This window comes from Brassica oleracea, chromosome C2 (genome assembly GCF_000695525.1).
Source record: "Brassica oleracea var. oleracea cultivar TO1000 chromosome C2, BOL, whole genome shotgun sequence".
Lineage (NCBI taxonomy): Eukaryota > Viridiplantae > Streptophyta > Magnoliopsida > Brassicales > Brassicaceae > Brassica > Brassica oleracea.
In genome coordinates, this window is record NC_027749.1 from 20,032,245 (window position 1) to 20,051,949 (window position 19,705).

The 19,705-nt window shown below is 36.0% G+C and overlaps 4 protein-coding genes across 5 annotated transcripts; 3 read left to right on the top strand and 1 right to left on the bottom strand.

The window, feature by feature from the left end:
* The first annotated feature begins 2,287 nt into the window (after positions 1-2,287).
* On the top strand, positions 2,288-5,118 carry LOC106322583 (L-tryptophan--pyruvate aminotransferase 1-like). Its single transcript, XM_013760643.1, has 5 exons — positions 2,288-2,471; positions 2,582-2,888; positions 3,884-4,173; positions 4,326-4,612; positions 4,717-5,118. Exons 1-5 carry the CDS (start codon positions 2,410-2,412, stop codon positions 4,914-4,916), a joined length of 1,146 nt encoding a protein of 381 aa, XP_013616097.1. The 5' UTR covers positions 2,288-2,409; the 3' UTR covers positions 4,917-5,118.
* Positions 5,119-7,259: 2,141 nt separating this feature from the next.
* Positions 7,260-7,985, bottom strand: LOC106323651 (uncharacterized mitochondrial protein AtMg00310-like). Its single transcript, XM_013761739.1, has one exon. The coding sequence runs from the start codon at positions 7,983-7,985 to the stop codon at positions 7,260-7,262; it is 726 nt and encodes a 241-aa protein (XP_013617193.1).
* A 2,215-nt stretch (positions 7,986-10,200) lies between these two features.
* LOC106327621 (anthranilate phosphoribosyltransferase) lies at positions 10,201-13,928 on the top strand. The gene is made up of 10 exons (XM_013765819.1): positions 10,201-10,754; positions 11,404-11,889; positions 11,959-12,116; positions 12,184-12,267; positions 12,353-12,405; positions 12,510-12,591; positions 12,698-12,805; positions 12,885-13,008; positions 13,257-13,342; positions 13,435-13,928. Exons 1-10 carry the CDS (start codon positions 10,367-10,369, stop codon positions 13,654-13,656), a joined length of 1,791 nt encoding a protein of 596 aa, XP_013621273.1. The 5' UTR covers positions 10,201-10,366; the 3' UTR covers positions 13,657-13,928.
* Positions 13,929-17,183: 3,255 nt separating this feature from the next.
* Positions 17,184-18,318, top strand: LOC106325840. Of its 2 annotated transcripts, none has more exons than XM_013763891.1 (4): positions 17,184-17,384; positions 17,455-17,595; positions 17,697-17,846; positions 17,961-18,318. In XM_013763891.1, the coding sequence occupies exons 2-4, from the start codon at positions 17,476-17,478 to the stop codon at positions 18,060-18,062; spliced, it is 372 nt and encodes a 123-aa protein (XP_013619345.1). In that variant the 5' UTR covers positions 17,184-17,384; positions 17,455-17,475; the 3' UTR covers positions 18,063-18,318. The 2 variants fall into 2 exon arrangements, with proteins under 2 accessions (XP_013619345.1, XP_013619344.1); XM_013763890.1 differs by having other exon boundaries at positions 17,187-17,384; positions 17,473-17,595.
* The last annotated feature ends 1,387 nt before the right edge of the window (positions 18,319-19,705 follow it).

The following is a 19,705-nucleotide window of genomic DNA, read 5'->3' on the forward strand; positions in this document are numbered from 1 at the left end:
AAGAAACTAAAATGGAAATTTTTATAATGGCAATTACATAACAATATTAATTCATTAAAGTTATTAATGTAATTAACCATCATGAAAAATAATGTGAACGTAACACAGTAAGTAATTGAATGTTACTCTTTATGTTTGTCTATGATAACTATTTATATTATCAAATTTATATTTTTATAGTTTTATAATAATTATTAAAATATTTAACATAGCACTCATACATGTTATCGATGAAAAATATTAATTCAAATATATATTCAATTTTTTGTTTTGTCATCAAAATACAGAGACTTATACTGATTTTGCAAACAAAACTGATAATTCCGCATCCATGTTCGACTAATACATATGAAATATATATATATATATATATAGTCAACTAATACATATGAAAAATAATATATACTCAGTATTGATGAAATATATATTGATTCAAATATATATTCAACTACTACGTATAAAAAATATATTTCTTCGAATATATATATTCAACTTATTGTTACGTTTGTATTATATTTCTTACTATATATTGGTGCTCTAGCTTTTTGTTTTGTTGTTGCTGTAAACTGAATATTAATTAAATTGATTTTCCAATAAGTGTCATATTATTGACTCTAGAAAGTAAATAATTTTTGAGTTATTCTCTGGGTTCACCAACCAATAGGATTTCATTATTTCAAATTCGATATCTTTTTAAAAAGGAAAAAAAATATTGTCAAATTATATTATGTTTTAAAAAAAAAAGTAAAAAAAAAATAGTAATTACAGAAAAAAAAATAAAAAAAAATCTTTTTTAACGTCGTCGGCAAAACACTAAACCCTAAATCCGAATCCCTAAACTCTAAGTCCTTGAGTAAACCCTAAATCCTTGGGTAAACCCTATACCCTTGGGTAAACTCTAAACCCTTGGGTAAACCCTAAATCCTTCGATAAATCCTAAATTCTAAATAAAAACACTTAACCCTAAAACTCTAAACCCTAAGCTCTTGAGTGATTTTGATTTAGAGTTTAAGATTTATCATAGAGTTTAGGGTTTATCCAAGGGTTTAGGATTTAGGATTTAGGGTTTAGGGTTTAGGGATTAGGATTTAGGGTTTAATGTTTTGTTGACGACATTAAAAATATTTTTTTTGTAATTACTATTATTTTTTATTTATTTCTTTTTATCTTTTAATTTTAAAAAGATAATATAATTTGACAATATTTTATTTCCTTTTTTAAAAGATGTCGAATATAAAATAACACAATTTTATTGGTTGGTGAACGTAGAGGTGAATACAATAATAAGTCATAATTTTTAATAAAGATATTTCCCATTTAAAACCAGAATACATCACCCTTAGAAGAAAGGCTAACAATAAAATAAGAAATCGCTTTCCTCCTATAAATACACTCAGCCCTACACTATTCTCTAATCATTACACACTATATATTCAACTTATTGTTACGTTTGTATTATATTTCTTACTATATATTGGTGCTCTAGCTTTTTGTTTTGTTGTTGCTGTAAACTGAATATTAATTAAATTGATTTTCCAATAAGTGTCATATTATTGACTCTAGAAAGTAAATAATTTTTGAGTTATTCTCTGGGTTCACCAACCAATAGGATTTCATTATTTCAAATTCGATATCTTTTTAAAAAGGAAAAAAAATATTGTCAAATTATATTATGTTTTAAAAAAAAAAGTAAAAAAAAAATAGTAATTACAGAAAAAAAAATAAAAAAAAATCTTTTTTAACGTCGTCGGCAAAACACTAAACCCTAAATCCGAATCCCTAAACTCTAAGTCCTTGAGTAAACCCTAAATCCTTGGGTAAACCCTATACCCTTGGGTAAACTCTAAACCCTTGGGTAAACCCTAAATCCTTCGATAAATCCTAAATTCTAAATAAAAACACTTAACCCTAAAACTCTAAACCCTAAGCTCTTGAGTGATTTTGATTTAGAGTTTAAGATTTATCATAGAGTTTAGGGTTTATCCAAGGGTTTAGGATTTAGGATTTAGGGTTTAGGGTTTAGGGATTAGGATTTAGGGTTTAATGTTTTGTTGACGACATTAAAAATATTTTTTTTGTAATTACTATTATTTTTTATTTATTTCTTTTTATCTTTTAATTTTAAAAAGATAATATAATTTGACAATATTTTATTTCCTTTTTTAAAAGATGTCGAATATAAAATAACACAATTTTATTGGTTGGTGAACGTAGAGGTGAATACAATAATAAGTCATAATTTTTAATAAAGATATTTCCCATTTAAAACCAGAATACATCACCCTTAGAAGAAAGGCTAACAATAAAATAAGAAATCGCTTTCCTCCTATAAATACACTCAGCCCTACACTATTCTCTAATCATTACACACTAACAAAACATAAGAGCAAAACCAAGAAGAAGAAGAAGATGGTGAAAGTGGAGAACACGAAGAGCATCGCCATGTCTGACTCCATCATCAACCTTGATCAGTACGTCTTTCTTTTTAATATCACAAATTTCCTTAACCGCATTGCATAACCATCGGCTCCAAAAAAGAAAATCAGTTTCTCATGTTTTTTTAAAATAAAAATTGTTGCAGTGGAGATCCAACGGCGTACGAAGAATACTGGAGGAAGATTGGTGACAGATGTACGGTGACGATACGTGGTTGTGATCTAATGAGCTATTTCAGCGACGTGAACAACCTGTGTTGGTTCCTTGAACCGGAACTAGCCGAAGCGATCAAAGAGTTGCACGGTGCCGTCGGAAACGCAGCAACCGAGGATCGTTACATCGTGGTCGGGACCGGTTCGACGCAGCTTTGTCAAGCGGCCGTCCACGCATTATCTTTGCTTGCTGGTGGGACCGAACCTGTCAGTGTCGTCGCCGCGGCTCCTTATTACTCCGTAAGCCCCCGCCCCCACCACTAAACTAAACTCTCATCGTTGTTCTCCTCGTATCTTTTTCCTTTTTTAATTTTGTTTTAATTCATTCCTTTTTGCGTTGACATATATTTTAAAAACTAATAAAACCGATTAACAACTAATAAACCGATTTTTTAGCTACAAAACCACTACTCTGAATCTGTGATGGATTATTTTTTAATTCGAGTAGGGTTTTGGATCAAGTCCAGATCTATATTGGGTGCTTTGTTTAATTAAATTAAGTTTATTAAAAAAAATAAACATTTGTACCTGCTGGATATCAGATAGAAGTAGTTTCTTAAAACCTCTAAATAAATAAACTAAATCTAAACGTAAATACAAAATATATAAACATATTTTGACTGTTTTTTCTGGTGTTGATTTGGGTTTATCTATTTAAAACTGCCTAGCCAAATGTAAACCCGACAAAAAAAACCATTGTTTTATTTATTTTTACTTGTTTAGGATGACATATAGTATTATATAAATGACATTTTAGAAAAAACTATCGAAGCATAATATAATAAAAATTTGAAGAATATTCATTCGCAACGTTACTACGTCTTATTCTAGGTTTTTATTCTAATTTTATATAAAATGCTAATTTTTTTTTAATCAGAAGTCGTTTTTAATTAAAAAGTTGATTTGATGGGAAGATTTTTTTTTTTTTTTTTTTTTTTTTGAAACTCAGGGGGTCTTGTTTACAATATCAAAGATTGGAGATCTAAAAGACACAGTGACAGACATGTTTATCGAACACAACACCTCACATCCACCATTCTTTTTGATTTAACAATTTACAAAAATATGTTTCCTTCTTACATACTGCATGTTTATGGATTCATGTGCAAAGACATCAGTAACATGCTCATGTCCCCACTTTTTTCTTTCGCATTTACCAAAAACCATTCTTCTTCTCTTAAATAATTTCATTCTTTGGAATATAAAAAATGTTTACAACTTTATTTTTTAAACAGACGTATGTGGAGGAGACAACATATGTTCGGTCGGGTATGTACAAGTGGGAAGGAGACGCGTGGCGTTTCAATAAGAAGGGTCCGTTCATCGAGCTGGTGACGTCACCCAATAACCCAGACGGCACTATCAGAGAGACTGTGGTGAACCGTCCAGACGACGACGAAGCTAAAGTGATCCATGACTTTGCTTATTACTGGCCCCACTACACTCCCATCACTCGCTGTCAAGACCATGACATCATGCTCTTCACTTTCTCCAAGATCACAGGCCACGCTGGGTCCCGCATCGGGTAAGATATTCATATTGGGTTATGCATTAGGTTCCTTCCTTCTTTCATAATAAGTTAATTACATGCATTGGACTAAAACGCATGTTTACTGAATTTAAACCTAATTAATCATTAAAACTAATTAATGGGTTTGGTTTGTTTGGATGGTGAAGGTGGGCACTGGTGAAGGACAAGGAGGTGGCAAAGAAGATGGTTGAGTATATCATAGTGAACTCTATTGGTGTGTCTAAGGAGTCACAGGTACGAACCGCCAAGATTCTCAAAGTTCTCAAGGAGACTTGTGCGAGCGAAACGGAGAACTTCTTCGAGTACGGTCGTGAGATGATGAAGAACAGGTGGGAGGGGCTTCGTGAAGTGGTGAAGGAAAGTGATTTCACTCTTCCTAAGTACCCCGAAGGCTATTGCAACTTTTTTGGCAAGACACTCGAATCTTACCCTGGTAACTAATACTAGACGACACATGTTTTATGTTATTGTAACTTTTGGATTTTTGTGAATTGAATAAGACGTAACGGTTGGTGTTTTTCATGTGCTAACCACAAGCGTTTGCGTGGCTGGGGACGAAGGAAGAGACGGATCTGGTTAACGATTTGAGGAGACAGAAGGTTATGAGCAGGGCAGGAGAACGCTGTGGTTCTGACAAGAAGCATGTCCGAGTCAGTATGCTGAGTCGTGAAGATGTTTTCAATGTGTTTCTCGAGAGACTCGCCAACATGAAGCTCATTAAAAGCATTGACCTTTAAAATAATAAGCGCATATAAAAGTCTAATGGTTAAAGGTTTATAAAAAGCCTTTATAATTAGAGTCTACTATTATAATTAAGTACTCTTTAGTATGTCTAGCTCTTACCCTAGTCGTCTACATATATGTAGAAACAATAAGTCTCAAACAATAAAAGGTTCTCTCTCCCGGTGTCTGTCAAAATATATGTGGGCTTTTTTATATGTGAAATATATAAATGCTTTCAGTTTATTTAAATATTTGAATAGCATACTACTGAAAGTTTTATAAGGTTAAAAGATTGATTATGTGTCACAGAGGGAAAAGAAGAGACAATCCAAAAAATACTGAAAGTATCAAAGTATACGAAATTTTAATGATCTATAAGAAATTTACTTGTCAGTTATATCACATAACAAATATTGTATCATGTTTTGGATTTTATTAAATATACTAGATGACCTGACGAAAAAAGAAAACTAAATAAGAATATAAAAAGAAAGGTACCTTAGAATACCTTAATTAAGATACAGACTATATTTGCGAAGTGATTTTACCACAAGTCTTTTCTACAATCAATTTCACAAAACAAATATGACTATATTTGTGAAGTGATTTTACCACAAGTCCTTTCTACAATCAATTTCACAAAACAAATATGATATGACTACTGAAATTGATGACATAGTTTCCAGAAAAATATAACATGGATAATTTCATTTAATCTTGATTTATATTTTTGGCAAACTTATTAGAATATGGTAATAATTCATATATTACATTTAATATTGATATTTCTTTTTGGTAAATTTTTTTAAAATATGGTAATAACTCATACATTATCTATAAAATAAATATATTCATATATAACATTTTAAATTTCAAAATATTATTACTTTTGATTGTATTACTAAAACTTTAAAAAATTTCTACAATTTTTTTTTAAATTTAAATATCTAATCGTAAGATCATTAGTTTCTTATATATCAACAAATTTTATAAATATTGTTTAGGCTAAATTTTTGATAATTATACAATTTTATATTATTTTTATTAATTTATACAAATTGATTTAATATAAATCAAATATTAGTAAGAAAATAGTAAAAACTATAATATTTAATAAAATTTATTTTTAAATATAAGCTAAGTTTAAAAAATTACTAACTGCATTTTTTTTTTTTTTGTCGTCTACCCAACTAAAAACTAAATCAATTGGAGAGCAGGCGAGACGATCCTCCTAAGAGCATCTCCGTCTGCCTGGGTCTGATTTATGTGGGAAAAAAAGTAGCCTCTGGACCGTGCATTCTTCGCCAAAGCATCTGCGCGTCCGTTACGACTCCTCGGAATATGAGAGATACTCACATCCTCAAAGCTCTCTTGTAGCTTCCGAAGTTCGTCTAAGTCTGTCGCAAAGGCTGGCCAGTCCATCGGGTTAGCCGTCATCTCCACTAGATCCATGCAGTCCGTCTCAAAGCGCACCGATGATATCCTCATATCGCGCAGGCACGAGGCAGCCCATAGTAAGCTTTCCATCTCTGCCTGAAGGGCAGAAAGACTCCTGTGGCATGCCCGTAATCCGAAGTGTTCTCGGTCCGTACCATCCTTGAAACACCACCCTAAACCACTGACCCTGCCATTGTTGATCCATGAAGCATCAATTTGGCAGGTAGGGATTCGGGATATCCAAGGAGGCAACATCATAGTTTCCGAGGATAGCGGGTCGTCACGGCCATCCTCCTCTTCCTCCTTTTCATTAGCTTTTTTCCAACATTCAGCCTCATTGGAGGCATGACGAAGGGTATCCATGGGTGAAACATCTTTCCCATTGAATAACTTATCGTTTCTAGCTTTCCAAATGAACCAGCAGATCCAAGGGAAAATATCGAATTGTGGACTCGACGGAGCCACCTCTTTTCGCTTCCAGAAAAGGAAGTTCATGTTTTGATAGATAGATGTACTCGGGAAGTAACCCGGAAGGGACGGATAGTCCGATAAAGCCCAAACCTGAAGGGCGGGGGGGCATTCAAATAGAAGATGATTAATCGACTCCACTGGGCCAGCAAATCTAGGACAACTCCTATCGGTGCCCAGGTGTCTATACATGAGTCTTTCGGCCGTTGCCACACAACCGGAGACTGCTTGCCACAAAAAATGCTTCATTTTGTTGGGGGCCTGGATCTTCCATGCATGGCTCTGAAGGCCTGTGATACTCGGTTCCGAAGCACCTTCTCGTGAATGACTTGACTTGTGTGACCGTATAAGGTCATAGCCTGTTTTGACGGAGTATACCCCTGATTTTGTGTGGTTCCAAATAAATCCATCCGGAGCACCCGAGGGTGAGGGTTTCAGTCCTAGTATCAGAGTTATATCATCAGGATGAAAAAATCTCGTAGAAGTTGTGTATCCCACTCCTTGGTATCATTCCTAATAAAGGACTGAACAGGAAGCTGGGGGAGTCTGTACACTATATGATCCGCAGGTTTAGGTGCTCGGGCAACTGTATCTGGGATCCAAGGTTCTGACCAGGCCCTTGTGTCTCCACCCGTGCCGATCGTCTTCCGTAGTCCTAGTGTGAGAAGGGGTTTTGCTGCCATGATACTACGCCATCCATAGGATGGTGAGTATGACTGGTGGTCATCCAGTGGAGAGGTATGTCTGTAATATCTCCCTTTAAGAACTCGCGCTAGCAAAGAGTCTGGGTAATGGATCAGTCTCCATAGTTGTTTAGCAAGAAGCGCTATGTTGAAATCATGGAGATCGCGAAAACCTAGTCCCCCTAAATCTTTAGGGGTACAGATTTCATCCCATGCTATCCAATGTAAGCCTCTGCTGTTCTGGTTGGAACTCCACCAGAAGTTTGATGTGGTACTCCTCAATCTATTAGTAATGCCTTGTGGGAGTAAGTAGCACGACATCACGTAAGTCGGGACCGCTTGGGCCACAGCTTTGATTTGTACTTCTTTTCCCCCTTTAGAGAGAAGTCTCGATGACCAATTGTTGATCCGTCCATTAAAGCGGTCTTGTACGTAGGAGAAAACCTTCATCTTTGATCCGCCAATAAATTCTGGAAATCCAAGGTACATCCCCATCCCGCCTTCACGGGAGAAGCCTAGGACATTTTTTATTTCTTGTTTGCGGGAATGCTCCACTCGATTTCCAAAGAACATCAATGATTTAGACGCATTTAGTCGTTGTCCTGATGCATTTCCATAAGTCTCGAGGGTGTCTATGATCTCTTTGCATTGGCTTGGATCTGCCTTACAAAAGAAAAGACTGTCATCGGCAAAAAGGAGGTGAGAAATCCTAGGGCTTTCGCGAGAGACACGGAGCCCCGTTATTTTATTTTCTCCCTCCGCTCCGTTCAAGAGTGAAATCAGAGCCTCTGTGCACATGATAAACAAAAAGCCCCGTTATTTTATTTTCTCCCTCCGCTCCGTTCAAGAGTGAGATCAGAGCCTCTGTGCACATGATAAACAAAAAGGGCGATAAGGGATCTCCTTGTCTTAGTCCTCTCTTCGGTATGATCTTTCCCTTTGGTTGCCCATTGACTAAGACTTGATATGAGACAGATGTGACACAACACATGATGAGGTCAACCAGTCTTTCATCAAAACCCATCTTTAGCATCAATGAGGATAAGAAGCTCCATTCCACGCGATCATAAGCTTTGCTCATATCTGTTTTGATTGCCATGAATTCCTCGCGGCATCGTTGATTCGTCCGTAAGGCATGGAAATTTTCTTGTGCTATTAGGATATTATCGGTAATCAAACGTTTGGCCACAAAGGCTGATTGTGTCTCCGATATCAAGTGTGGAATAATTCTCTTTAGTCTTCTGCAGAGGAGTTTAGAAATAATCTTATAGCTGACATTGCATAGACTAATAGGTCTAAATTCAGTCATTTCCCGTGGCTTCTTCTTCTTTGGGATGAGGCAGATATTGGTCTGGTTCAACAGCGGGTCAAAGCTACCAGTTACGAAGAAATCACGGACAAGCTTGATAATATCTTGCCGCATCTCTCGCCAGAATTTCTGGAAAAACTTGCTGGTCATACCATCAGGGCCTGGAGCTTTATCTGGGTTTATATCAAAAAGGGCGTTCTTGATCTCTCGTTCCGACGGTTCCTCGAAGAGTAACCTATTGTCGTTATTAGACACCTTTTCCGAGATAAACCGAAGAGAGGGGTCTAATTGTGTTGGCAAAGAGGTGGAGAAAAGATCTCGAAAGTATTGAACAGCTACATTCTCCACTTCGATCTCTTTCTCGACCAGCCTGCCATTGGTCTCTGCTCTTTTGTTCCCAGAAAGTATTTTCATCTCTAAAAGCCATGGTCAGTTGTTTTGTCAATGCTTCCATTTCTTCTGTTGTAGTGGAGGCATCATCGTTGGCCAAATCAATAAATTACTAACTGCATGAAAACACCTAGTTGACATATACATGTTAATCACAGTATCATCACTCTTTCTCTTCTCTCTGCCTTAATCGAACCCAAGAGGTGGAGCTGAGCCCACAAACCAAATGAACTAGACGATCTGGCACAGGATTGGTCGACAATTGAAGTTTTGTTCTTCAATTACTAATGACAAAACTATAGGCCCAATAAGCCCGTCTTAACGTGGGTTCAAAGAAAATCGTCTAAGAGTTTTTCGTCTTTTTGTCCGCAAAATCGCAGCCCATAGACTCGCCTATAAAAGAGAACCGGAGTAGATAAGCCTCGTGTTCCATCATCTCGCAGGCAGAGCTCAATTTATTTGATGGTTAAATAAATTATTTTTGTTGCAAAAATAAATAAGTGATGTTTTAGTTATCTTAGATAAAAGTTTTTTGATAAAAAAGGATAAAAGTTTAATATTGCTTGAGATTTGTTATCAATTACATAATATTAGATTTTTTTTATTGATTGAACTAGTTTTGTTAATGATATTTTTATGTAAAAATTTTGCATCTTCTTAATCTATATGCATTAATTTCAAAACATCAATTAAAATGAAAAGTATTCAAAAGTGAAAATGAATAAAGAGTGATATTACATGCAGTTTTTGGAGCATGGAGGATCAATGGAAATACAGCCGGCCAAATTTGTTATGGGACACAAAAATTAGTATGGATAAAGAGAGAAACCCCAGAAGCAACAAACACTACCCTGGATGTTCTGTTTTAAATCAAATTCGAGAACCGATTGTTGTCTCGGCGGGGTATTCAGCTTGATTATCTGCCTTGCTCTCTGTTGTACCTGCCAAGTTCATTATAAATAGAACATGAGACATTCCCTGTAAAGTCACAAAGATGCGAACTTGAATGTGACTTATCATATCTTTAAAAGGCAAGAAAAAAAGCAAAATAATTAATTACCAACTTTAGTCTGATTAAAATTATGTAATAAAAAGTAGTGTTAAGTTTTAACGTTTTGGTTCATACCGTAATCTGAGAAACTCCCACACCGAGACTAACACAGACAAATCCAATCCGATGAAAGCTCTCCTCAGCCCCGAACCTTCCTTCTCCATCTCGTCGCTTCAGATCAAGAGGCCTACCTACTCCGACGCCCTGCCTTCCTCATGCCTCCGGTTCCCTTTAACCGATTTCAACGGCCATCCGCGGCGGCGGAAGCTCCTCCCTCACGGTGGTGGTTTGAAGATGAAAGCAGTGTTGGACTCTGCAATGATGGAGCAGTTTGGGCTCAAGGAGTCTGATATCAAGAATCCGGCTCTTTCTTCCACTTACCGTAGATCGGAGATTCCCAAAGCTAACCCTACCGTTCTTGACGCGCAAGCTAGGGTTTGCACCGGACCTACTCAGACAAGACCCCTCAGTGAAGAACAGGCTTTCAAGGTGTTTGATACTATACTCAGATCAGGTAAAGAAGCATCAGCGGATTCATGTTTGACTTAATCGTTATCAAGAAAGCTTAGGCCTTTATATTAAAGTTTCAAACTTTATATCTTCAGCTTGTTATGATTAAGAATGTAAAAGAAGATTTGGTTAGGCTTCTTGGTTTGTGTTATGAACAAACGCTAATTAACTTAAAAAAAAACAAAACTAATTGAGGAAAATATCTGTTTATTGATTATGTGAATGAATAGATCCGGTATTTATACTAACCTCAAAACTCGATATTCTTTATCCTAATAAAAGTATTTTTCCTCATCCTAAAATACATACATACATGTGGTTCTTTACTAGTACACCGAGATTTTTCATTTCCAGAATCAACAATCTGTTTAGTGATTGACTCTGTATAGTTTCTTGAGTGGATATATCAATGTATTTGGCAACATGGAACCAAATTTCTGTTTGGACTTCATCATCGATCTCTTTTTTTATAGCCGTATTTGTCAGATTCTATTTTCTAACGGCTTAGATTGTTTCTAGAAGAGCTTGTTTTGGTTTTTCTTGATACGATGTATCGTATCAACTTTTATGTTACTGTCTTTGACAGACAATATTGAATAAAAGAATTTTAGACTGAAAAAAAAGAGTCTTTACTAGTTCTCACTATGATGCAGCTAGAGGGGAACTAAAAGGAGAAGAGCCAGTTTCAAAGGCGCAGCTTGGTGCATTCTTTGCTGGGATGACAATCCGTGCAAACGCATTTCCTGAGGAGACTCAATGGAGCGAAGGCGAAAAGCGGGCGATGGATGTGTTCTGGCCGCTCCTGGTCCGGGCGCTACCTCCTGATGTGCTCTTCATTGCAGACCCTGAAGGCTCACTTTTGGGTACTAGCAACTCTGTTGGGCCAAGTTTTGTCGGCAATGAATCTAAGGAGATGAGGTTGGTTGGTGCGCTTAGAGAGGTTTTGGCAGGTGGTCATCTTGGGTATGAAGAGGTCAAGGGTGTTTTAAGAGACGTTCTGCCGCTTGGAAGTGAAGATGGGGGGTTAGCCTCTGGAGTGAGCGAGTCGTTGCTTTCGGCGTTTTTGATCGGTCAGCGTATGAATAGAGAGACGGATCGTGAGCTTAAAGCTTACTGCCTTGCCTTTGATGACGAGCTTGGTAAGAAACCAGACTATTCAAATGAAAGTTATGACTTGAGTTTAACACATGTTTTAACTAAATTTTCAGGGGGTGCTTCTGTTGCTGATGTCAAGTCGTTGACACATTATGGGGAGCCTTATGATGGGAACACTCGGTTCTTTCGGAGCACGCTGTTTGTGGCTACTGTTAGAGCTTGCTATGGTGAATCGTCACTGCTCCATGGCGTTGAATGGATGCCTCCGAAGGTAGTAATAACGAAAATTAATCTCTTTCAGTTTCCTAAAGATGATAAGTTTTTACTTTTTGGTCCAGGGGGGTGTGACTGAGGAGCAAATGCTGAAGTTTATGGGAGCAAAAACAAGCTTGTCTGTTCACCAGGCAAAAGAACTCATCGAGGTGCCTACAATAGTTTTAACTAATGTCCCACAGGGCTCTATAGCCAGCTTATCACTATATGACCCTGTTAGTTTTTAAATTATAGGATGAGAAGGCTGGATTTGCATATCTTAGTCTACGGGAAGCTCGGCCATCTTTGTATGATAACTGATAAATATTTGTTTGAGTTATTCCTTTGTTTAGCTTTAGACATGGAGCTATGCTAATGTGTACTATTTTTTTTTTCTTTTTGGTGGTTGCAGATATTCGCTAGTGGGAATGAGGGAGCATATAAAGAAGCGTCCTCCTCTGGCAACAACGGAGAAAGTTCAGCAGTTTGTAAGGGTAAGGGGATCTATCAGAGGTGACCGCGTTACATGCTCCATAGGACTTGAGAGAAGCTGCTTGTATACTCTATACGTACATTTCATGGACTGTCTTTTAACTGCAGGCGACAGGGAAGGAATCAATCGTGGCGGGGTTTTACCACGAAGGCTACGAAGAGCCTCTCCTAATGCTTATGAGAAGAAGAGGTGTTCATTCTGGTTTGGTGGTTAAGGTCAACTCTCTTTTCTTTTAAGTTTTTACAGTGTGAAGATTTCAGGGAATAAACAAGAGTTCTCGTTTGGTAAATGCAGGGAGAAGAAGGGGCACTCTCAATGACAACAAGGGTGCGAGCTGCAACTGCATCAAAAGGGTTTCCAGTTAACTACTGTTCTGGTTTCCGTTCTTTGAGTTCAGAAACCGCTCTAGAAGCTGACGGTAAGAACAACTAATTAAAACAACGTTCCTAGTCTCATTGCAGAATCTATTGCTTTGATATTTTATATGAACCAATGGGACTCCATAGTTGGCATGGAGTCTTAGTCTTACTATATTCCATTGGTGATGGAAGTGTTTTTTTGGCGAATTAGCCATTCTAGATTGCTATGTCAACTAATCAAGAGCTGTCACTTGTTTAGATTGTTGGTCCATGCAACTTATGACTTGAGTAACTTTTGTAATTGTAGGGGTGTCACGTCAGAGTTTCAACCTTGAGGTGGACGCAAGAAACTACGGGTTTGAGCCAACAGAGACTCCAAGAACTGATCGTTCGGTTAGACCTCTTAAAACATATTTATTTCACACTTGTTGCGGACAATGGTTACTCAAAAAAAAATAATGATATAGTTTTGTTGAATTTGATAGGTGTCCAAGAACATAGAGCTTGGTCTGGCAGCACTTCGTGGTGGGAAAGGAGCTGCTTATGATAGAATCGTGCTAAATGCTGGGATTGTAGATCATTTATTGGGATGTGACGGTGCAGAGGATGTGGTTGTGGCTATGGAGAGAGCAAAGGAAGCTATTGACAGCGGGAAGGCTCTAAAGAAGCTTTTGAATTACATTGAGATCTCACGCAAGATGAAATAGCTCCTCCCAACAATCTTGGAGTCTTGACATACACGGAATAGAGAATTGCATACACCTTTCCCTTGAATCTTTTTTTGTGGACAAATTAAACTCTCCAAGTCTGGAGTGTTGCAAACTGAGTGTTGTTTTCTTACAGAGTGGACACATAAGATAAAATGCTTGTGGGGGCTTTTCTGTGGATAGTTGGTGAATGCTATGTACAGAATCTGGAGGAGAAATGTTTATTTCTCATGTTTGTGTGTGTTTTTAGTGATTCACAAGAATTCAGCTCATATAGATGTGCCAGCAGAACATATAGCAAGATGAGCTTCCCTGTATCAGTTCCAAGAAAATAATCCTTTTTTTTTGTGTTTCATTGGTCTATGAAATTGCTTTGTAGATGGGATTTTGATCCTTTGCTATTGATGGAAGAAGTTCAGATCATATCTTTCCACACCAATGTGGGCAACAAGGTGGTTTCTTCGAGATGACCAGTATCCTTTCCCACAGTTTGTATTCGATCCCTCTATGATCGATCAGACAAACATTATCATGTTCTTGCAACCTCTTTGAGTTCATTTGGTTTCTTTTTTTCGGGGTCTTTCATCTGAGGACAATGCCAGGGATTATGACTAGTTTCAAAAAGTTCAATGATGACTTCACGGTGACAACTTTGGTTAACTCAAGAATCTGAAAAAGGACTCGCATAACATTATTATTGTATATTCACTCTTAAAATACTATTATAACTACCGTTCCTTACTCTGTAAAAACCCATTCTTATTCTCTTTAAAATACTTTGTATTTATTGGATAACCCACACAAAATAATCTCAAGTTTACATAAACTTTTTCATTGAATCCATAAAATGACGACATTAATTTCAATTAAAAAAAGCTTAGCCGAAAGTATATATATTTGATATATGAAACGGAAGAAGTATATTCTTCTTTATGGTGAATTGAGTAATTATCTAGATATTAAGTGGAGAAGCTTCTCAATATTTTTTTCTTATTCTTTTCATATCAAAAATGTTATGAACATGGACGTGATAGTGATTCATGTTTATTTTTCATTCACATTATGAGGATTAACGAAGAGTTATTTAATCGTTGATAAAATAAAGTTTCTAGATGGAAAATATTCTACCTTTATATATAATATTAAACTAAAAATGATATCAGATTCTCCACGACTCTTTGCCTCTCTTTTTTCTTGTTGGTATTTTCTCTTCATGAGCTTCTTCAAGTAGATAAACTTAAAAAGCCCTAAAACCTAATCTTCTTATATATATATTTTTTTTGGTGTGAGCTAATCTTCTTATTGTTCCTCCTTTTTCTTAGAAAACTCAAGAAACTCAGTTATCATTTTCCCTTGAAGAGTGAATTTATTTTTTCGTTTAAAGTAATTAACAAACCAGTTTAGGTCAAAGGGTTTATTTTCCTTGTTGTTTTTGTTTATTCAGTTTTCTTCGCCAATGGATTCTTCGGGAAAGACACTTAAAGTGAAGACTCCGATCAATAAGAAGCTAGAGAAAGAAGGAGAAGAAGAGGATGGATTCACCACTCCAAAGGGGGCACAATTTAAAATTCCACCGCTGCTTCAGTGTCCTCCGGCTCCTGTGCGCGGCGGAATCCAACAAAAGACGACCCCACGGAGGCTTACCTCCGTCAACGTTCAAGATTTGAACTCTTTCTTCGCAAGAACACATACATAAGTCGCATAAGATCCTCACTAATACATATTTAGCTTTTTAATACGTTCGTTAATGCCTTGCATGGAATTTATCCAATTTTTTAGTTACGATTTTATCTTGATTTTTTTTTGTATATTTTTAGTAAAATAAAAGATGATGAAGCAATTGAAATTCATACAGTTTCTGTGAACTCCTTCTACGTTATGAGTCTTTAGATCCGTAATCTTATCGGTGCCTGGACAAGAACATGTTAATTTTATATTCTAACGACTTGAACTTGTAATCTTAAGGCGTATTAAGTGAATGGAAAATTTGATTGTATGTTGTATAACTATTTGTCACATTTTTTTTAGAAATTTGATTGCTTACATGAACATGTTCAACTTAAGACTATTCAGTCTGCCACATGCTTCAACTTTGGATTTACATCCAAAATCAACAATTATTTGGTCAAATAGATTTTTTTTTTTAAATGTAACTCCGATTCAACTTTTCTTTAAACCTCGAATTTTCTGAGTAAAAATATTCAAACTAGGAAAGTTGACCCACACGGCATAACTACAACTACTTGAAGTCTAAATAGAAGTCTACATCATGGTTGGTAATGTCCAAGTAAATTGAATAGTCGGTTTCGAGCTGAATAGAATCCTATGCATTACAGTCATCAATAATTTCATATTATAATGTTATTTATTTTCTAGGATACTAACTCTGTGATTGTTTTTCTTTCTCTCATTAAGATTCGTAAATTTTATATATTTTTCGGTGTAATCGCAGTACCATGTAAGTAATAGCGTCAAGTTTTAGGTAATCCGAGTTTCAACCTGGAGGTGAATGCAAGAAACTATGGGTTTCAGCCAACAGAAACTGAACTGATCGTTCGATAAGACCTCTTATGTTTCACACTGTTGGGGACAATGGTTACCCACAAAAGAGAAAGAGAAAGAACTTGATATACCTTTATTGAATGAGAAGGTGTCGAAGCACATAGAGCCGGATTTGGCAGCGCTGCGTGGTGAAAAAGGAGCGGCTTATGATATAATCGTCCTAAATGCTGGGATTGTAGATCATTTATTGGGGTGCGAAGGAGCAGAAGATGTTACTGTAGCAATGGAGAGAGCAAAGGAAGCTATTGACAGTGGGAAGGCTCTAGAAGCTTTTGAATTACATTGAGATCTCACGCAAGATGAAATAGCTCCTCCAACAAACTGGCGTCTTGACAAATGCATACGCGGAATCTTGAATTTTTTTTGTTTCGTTTTTGTCGACAAAACTCTCTAAGTCTCTGTTGTTGTTGTTGTCGAAAACCGAGTGTTGTTTTTACAGAGTGGACAAATAAGATAAATGCTTTACAGAGTGGACAAATAAGATAAATGCTTGTGGGGGCCTTTCTGTGGATAGATGGTGAATGCTATGTACAAAATGTAGTAAGAGAGAAGAGATGGTTATAAATTTCTGATGTGTTTATGAGTGATTCACTATTCATCTTAGTGATTTTTTTCATATTAATCCTATTCAAGTCGATGATTAGTAACCTCTTTGAGCTCGTTTTAGAGTGATTCACTATTCAAGTCGATGACTAGTTACCCGTTCTTGTAACCTTTTTTAAGCTCATTTGGTTTCATATTATTACTTCATGTTACAGTAACACGGTGATGACTTTGGTTACCCAAGAATGTTAAAGACAATAAATAAAGAATGTTAAAGAAAGGACTAAGAGAACATTATTATTATTTGTCTATTCACACTCTTAAAATAAGCTATAAGCCACAAGTCAAAAGGCTATAGCCACTAGTCAAAGCTTAGCTGAAAATATATTTGATATATATGAAACTGAAGAAGTATATTCTCAAGACCTTCTGGTGAATCTAGAAATTGAGTAGTTATAGCCACTAGTCAAAGCTCAGCTGAAAAGTATAGCCACTAGTCAAAGCTCTTTTGGTATATATATTCCTTCAAAGCTCTTTTGGTATATATATTCCTTCAAAGCTTCTTCAGTCATATACAGTTTTAAAGAAACTTTGCTTTTTTGCTTATTTCTCAAGAAAATCAGGTTCTCATCTGTCTCTGAAGAAGAAAGTTTTTAGTTTTATCTTTTAACTCAAGTAATTAACATATACCAGTTCGCTTTCTTTGTTTAGGCCATGGATTCTCCGGGAAAGTCGCTTAAAGGGAAGAGTCCGATCAATAACAAGCAGGAGAAAGAAGAGAAAGAAGAAAAATTCAGTATGCATTCATTTATCAAGAAAACTCGAGGAAATCAGGTTCTCATCTGTCTGTGAAGAAAATAAAAGTTTTACTTTTACCATACCTTTTGCAAAAAAACAAAAAGTAATTAACATACCAATACATTTTCGTTGTTTAGGCCATGGATTCTCCGGGAAAGTTGTTTACACTGAAGAATCTGGTGCAAGCTCCGATCAATAAGAAGCCAGAGAAAGAAGATGGATTCCCCACTCCAGAGGGGGAACCATTTAGTTTGCAGTTATATGTTAAGAAAAATCAAGAAAATCAGGTTCTCATCTGTCTCTGAAGAAAAGAAAGTTTTAATTTTACGTTTTAAGTAATTATCATACCTTTTGCAAAAAAAAAGAAGTAATTAACATACCAGTTACTTTTCGTTGTTTAGGCCATGGATTCTCCGGGAAAGTTGTTTACAGTGAAGGTTCCGGTGCAAGCTCCAGAGAAAGAAGAAGATGGACTTGGCGAAGTCCAACAAAAGACCATCTAACAACGTCGTAAAAAGTCCACCCCAAGGAAGCATACCTCCGTCAACAGTCAAGATTTGAACACTTCCTTCTCAAGAACACATATATAAGTCGCATATGATCCTCACTAATACATAAGTGTGTTCGTTAGTACTGCCTTGCATGGATTTTGTGTTTATTTATTATTGTTACTATTATTTATCTTAGTATATTTTTACTAAGCTGTTTCGTCTTCCATCGAATTATAGATATATGATTAAGCAACTGAAATTCATACGCTTTCTTTTCGTAGATTCAAAGTTGAATCATTCCTTTCTTCGGATTTATATATTGCATAACTATTTATCACGTTTTATCCGAAATTTAATTGTTTACAACGAAAGCTAAGACTCAGCATTATACTATTCAATCTGCCACATGGTCAAAAAAGATAAAAACAACATTTGAATCCGATTAAACTTTTCTTTCAACCTTTTAATGTTTGAGTAAAATATTCAAACTGAGGAAAGTTGACCCACACGAGAGAGAAGGAGAAGAGGAAGATGGATTCACCACTCCAAAGGGAGTGCAATTTAGGATTCTATCGCATGTTGATTGTCCTTCGGCTCCTCCACGCGGCGGAATCCAACAAAAGGCCATTGAAAAACGTCGGAAAAGATCCAGCCCACGGAGGCTTACCTCCGTCAACATTCAATATTTGAACACTTTCTTCTCTAGAACACGGGTTTTTGGCTTATTAAATCTCTAACTCTCTAATTTCGGCATATTTAAGCTCTAACTTTTGTTTAGCCATAATAAATATCAAACTCTTTAAAAGAATCCAACAAAATCCTGAAGTTTCTATTTTTTGGCTGAAAAAAGCTTATGTTAATATAAGCTACGACTCCGTCGGAAAAGATCCAGCCCACGGAGGCTTACCTCCGTCAACATTCAATATTTGAACACTTTCTTCTCTAGAACACGGGTTTTTGGCTTATTAAATCTCTAACTCTCTAATTTCGGCATATTTAAGCTCTAACTTTTGTTTAGCCATAATAAATATCAAACTCTTTAAAAGAATCCAACAAAATCCTGAAGTTTCTATTTTTTGGCTGAAAAGAGCTTATGTTAATATAAGCCACGACTCGTCACTAACGCTGTTTTCTTGTCGCCTTTTCACCAACCTTAAGTTCCACCCAAAATCTTTTCACACCGATCCATAATCCACAATCAACTGATCAAATTTGGGGAACAATGATGGGATAACAAATTTAATTTTAGATTAAGCTATAGAATATGCATATAAGTTTAATTTAAACTTTTGTTGGTCAACTAAGAAAAATACTAGTTTAGTTTGCTGGAAGAAATAGTAGCCAAGGAGAATGAAGATCTATTTTGTTTTCTGCTTAATATTAAATACATAACACAGTTGAGTTGCAGATTAATTTAGAACAGAGAATAAAGTGAAAACTTGTAGAAGATGAGACAACACAACTAAGGTTCTTATGGAGTCACGATGATGATGGCTCTGTTCTTAAAAGCTAGTATATCATAAGTTCAACATCAAGAAGAACAAAATTATTCAAAAAGAACAAAATTCTAAGCATGGTCAAACAAGATCGTGAAAAAATCCAAACAACATCACAACCATTCAAAGAATAAAAAGAAACAAAGACTTTAATCAGAT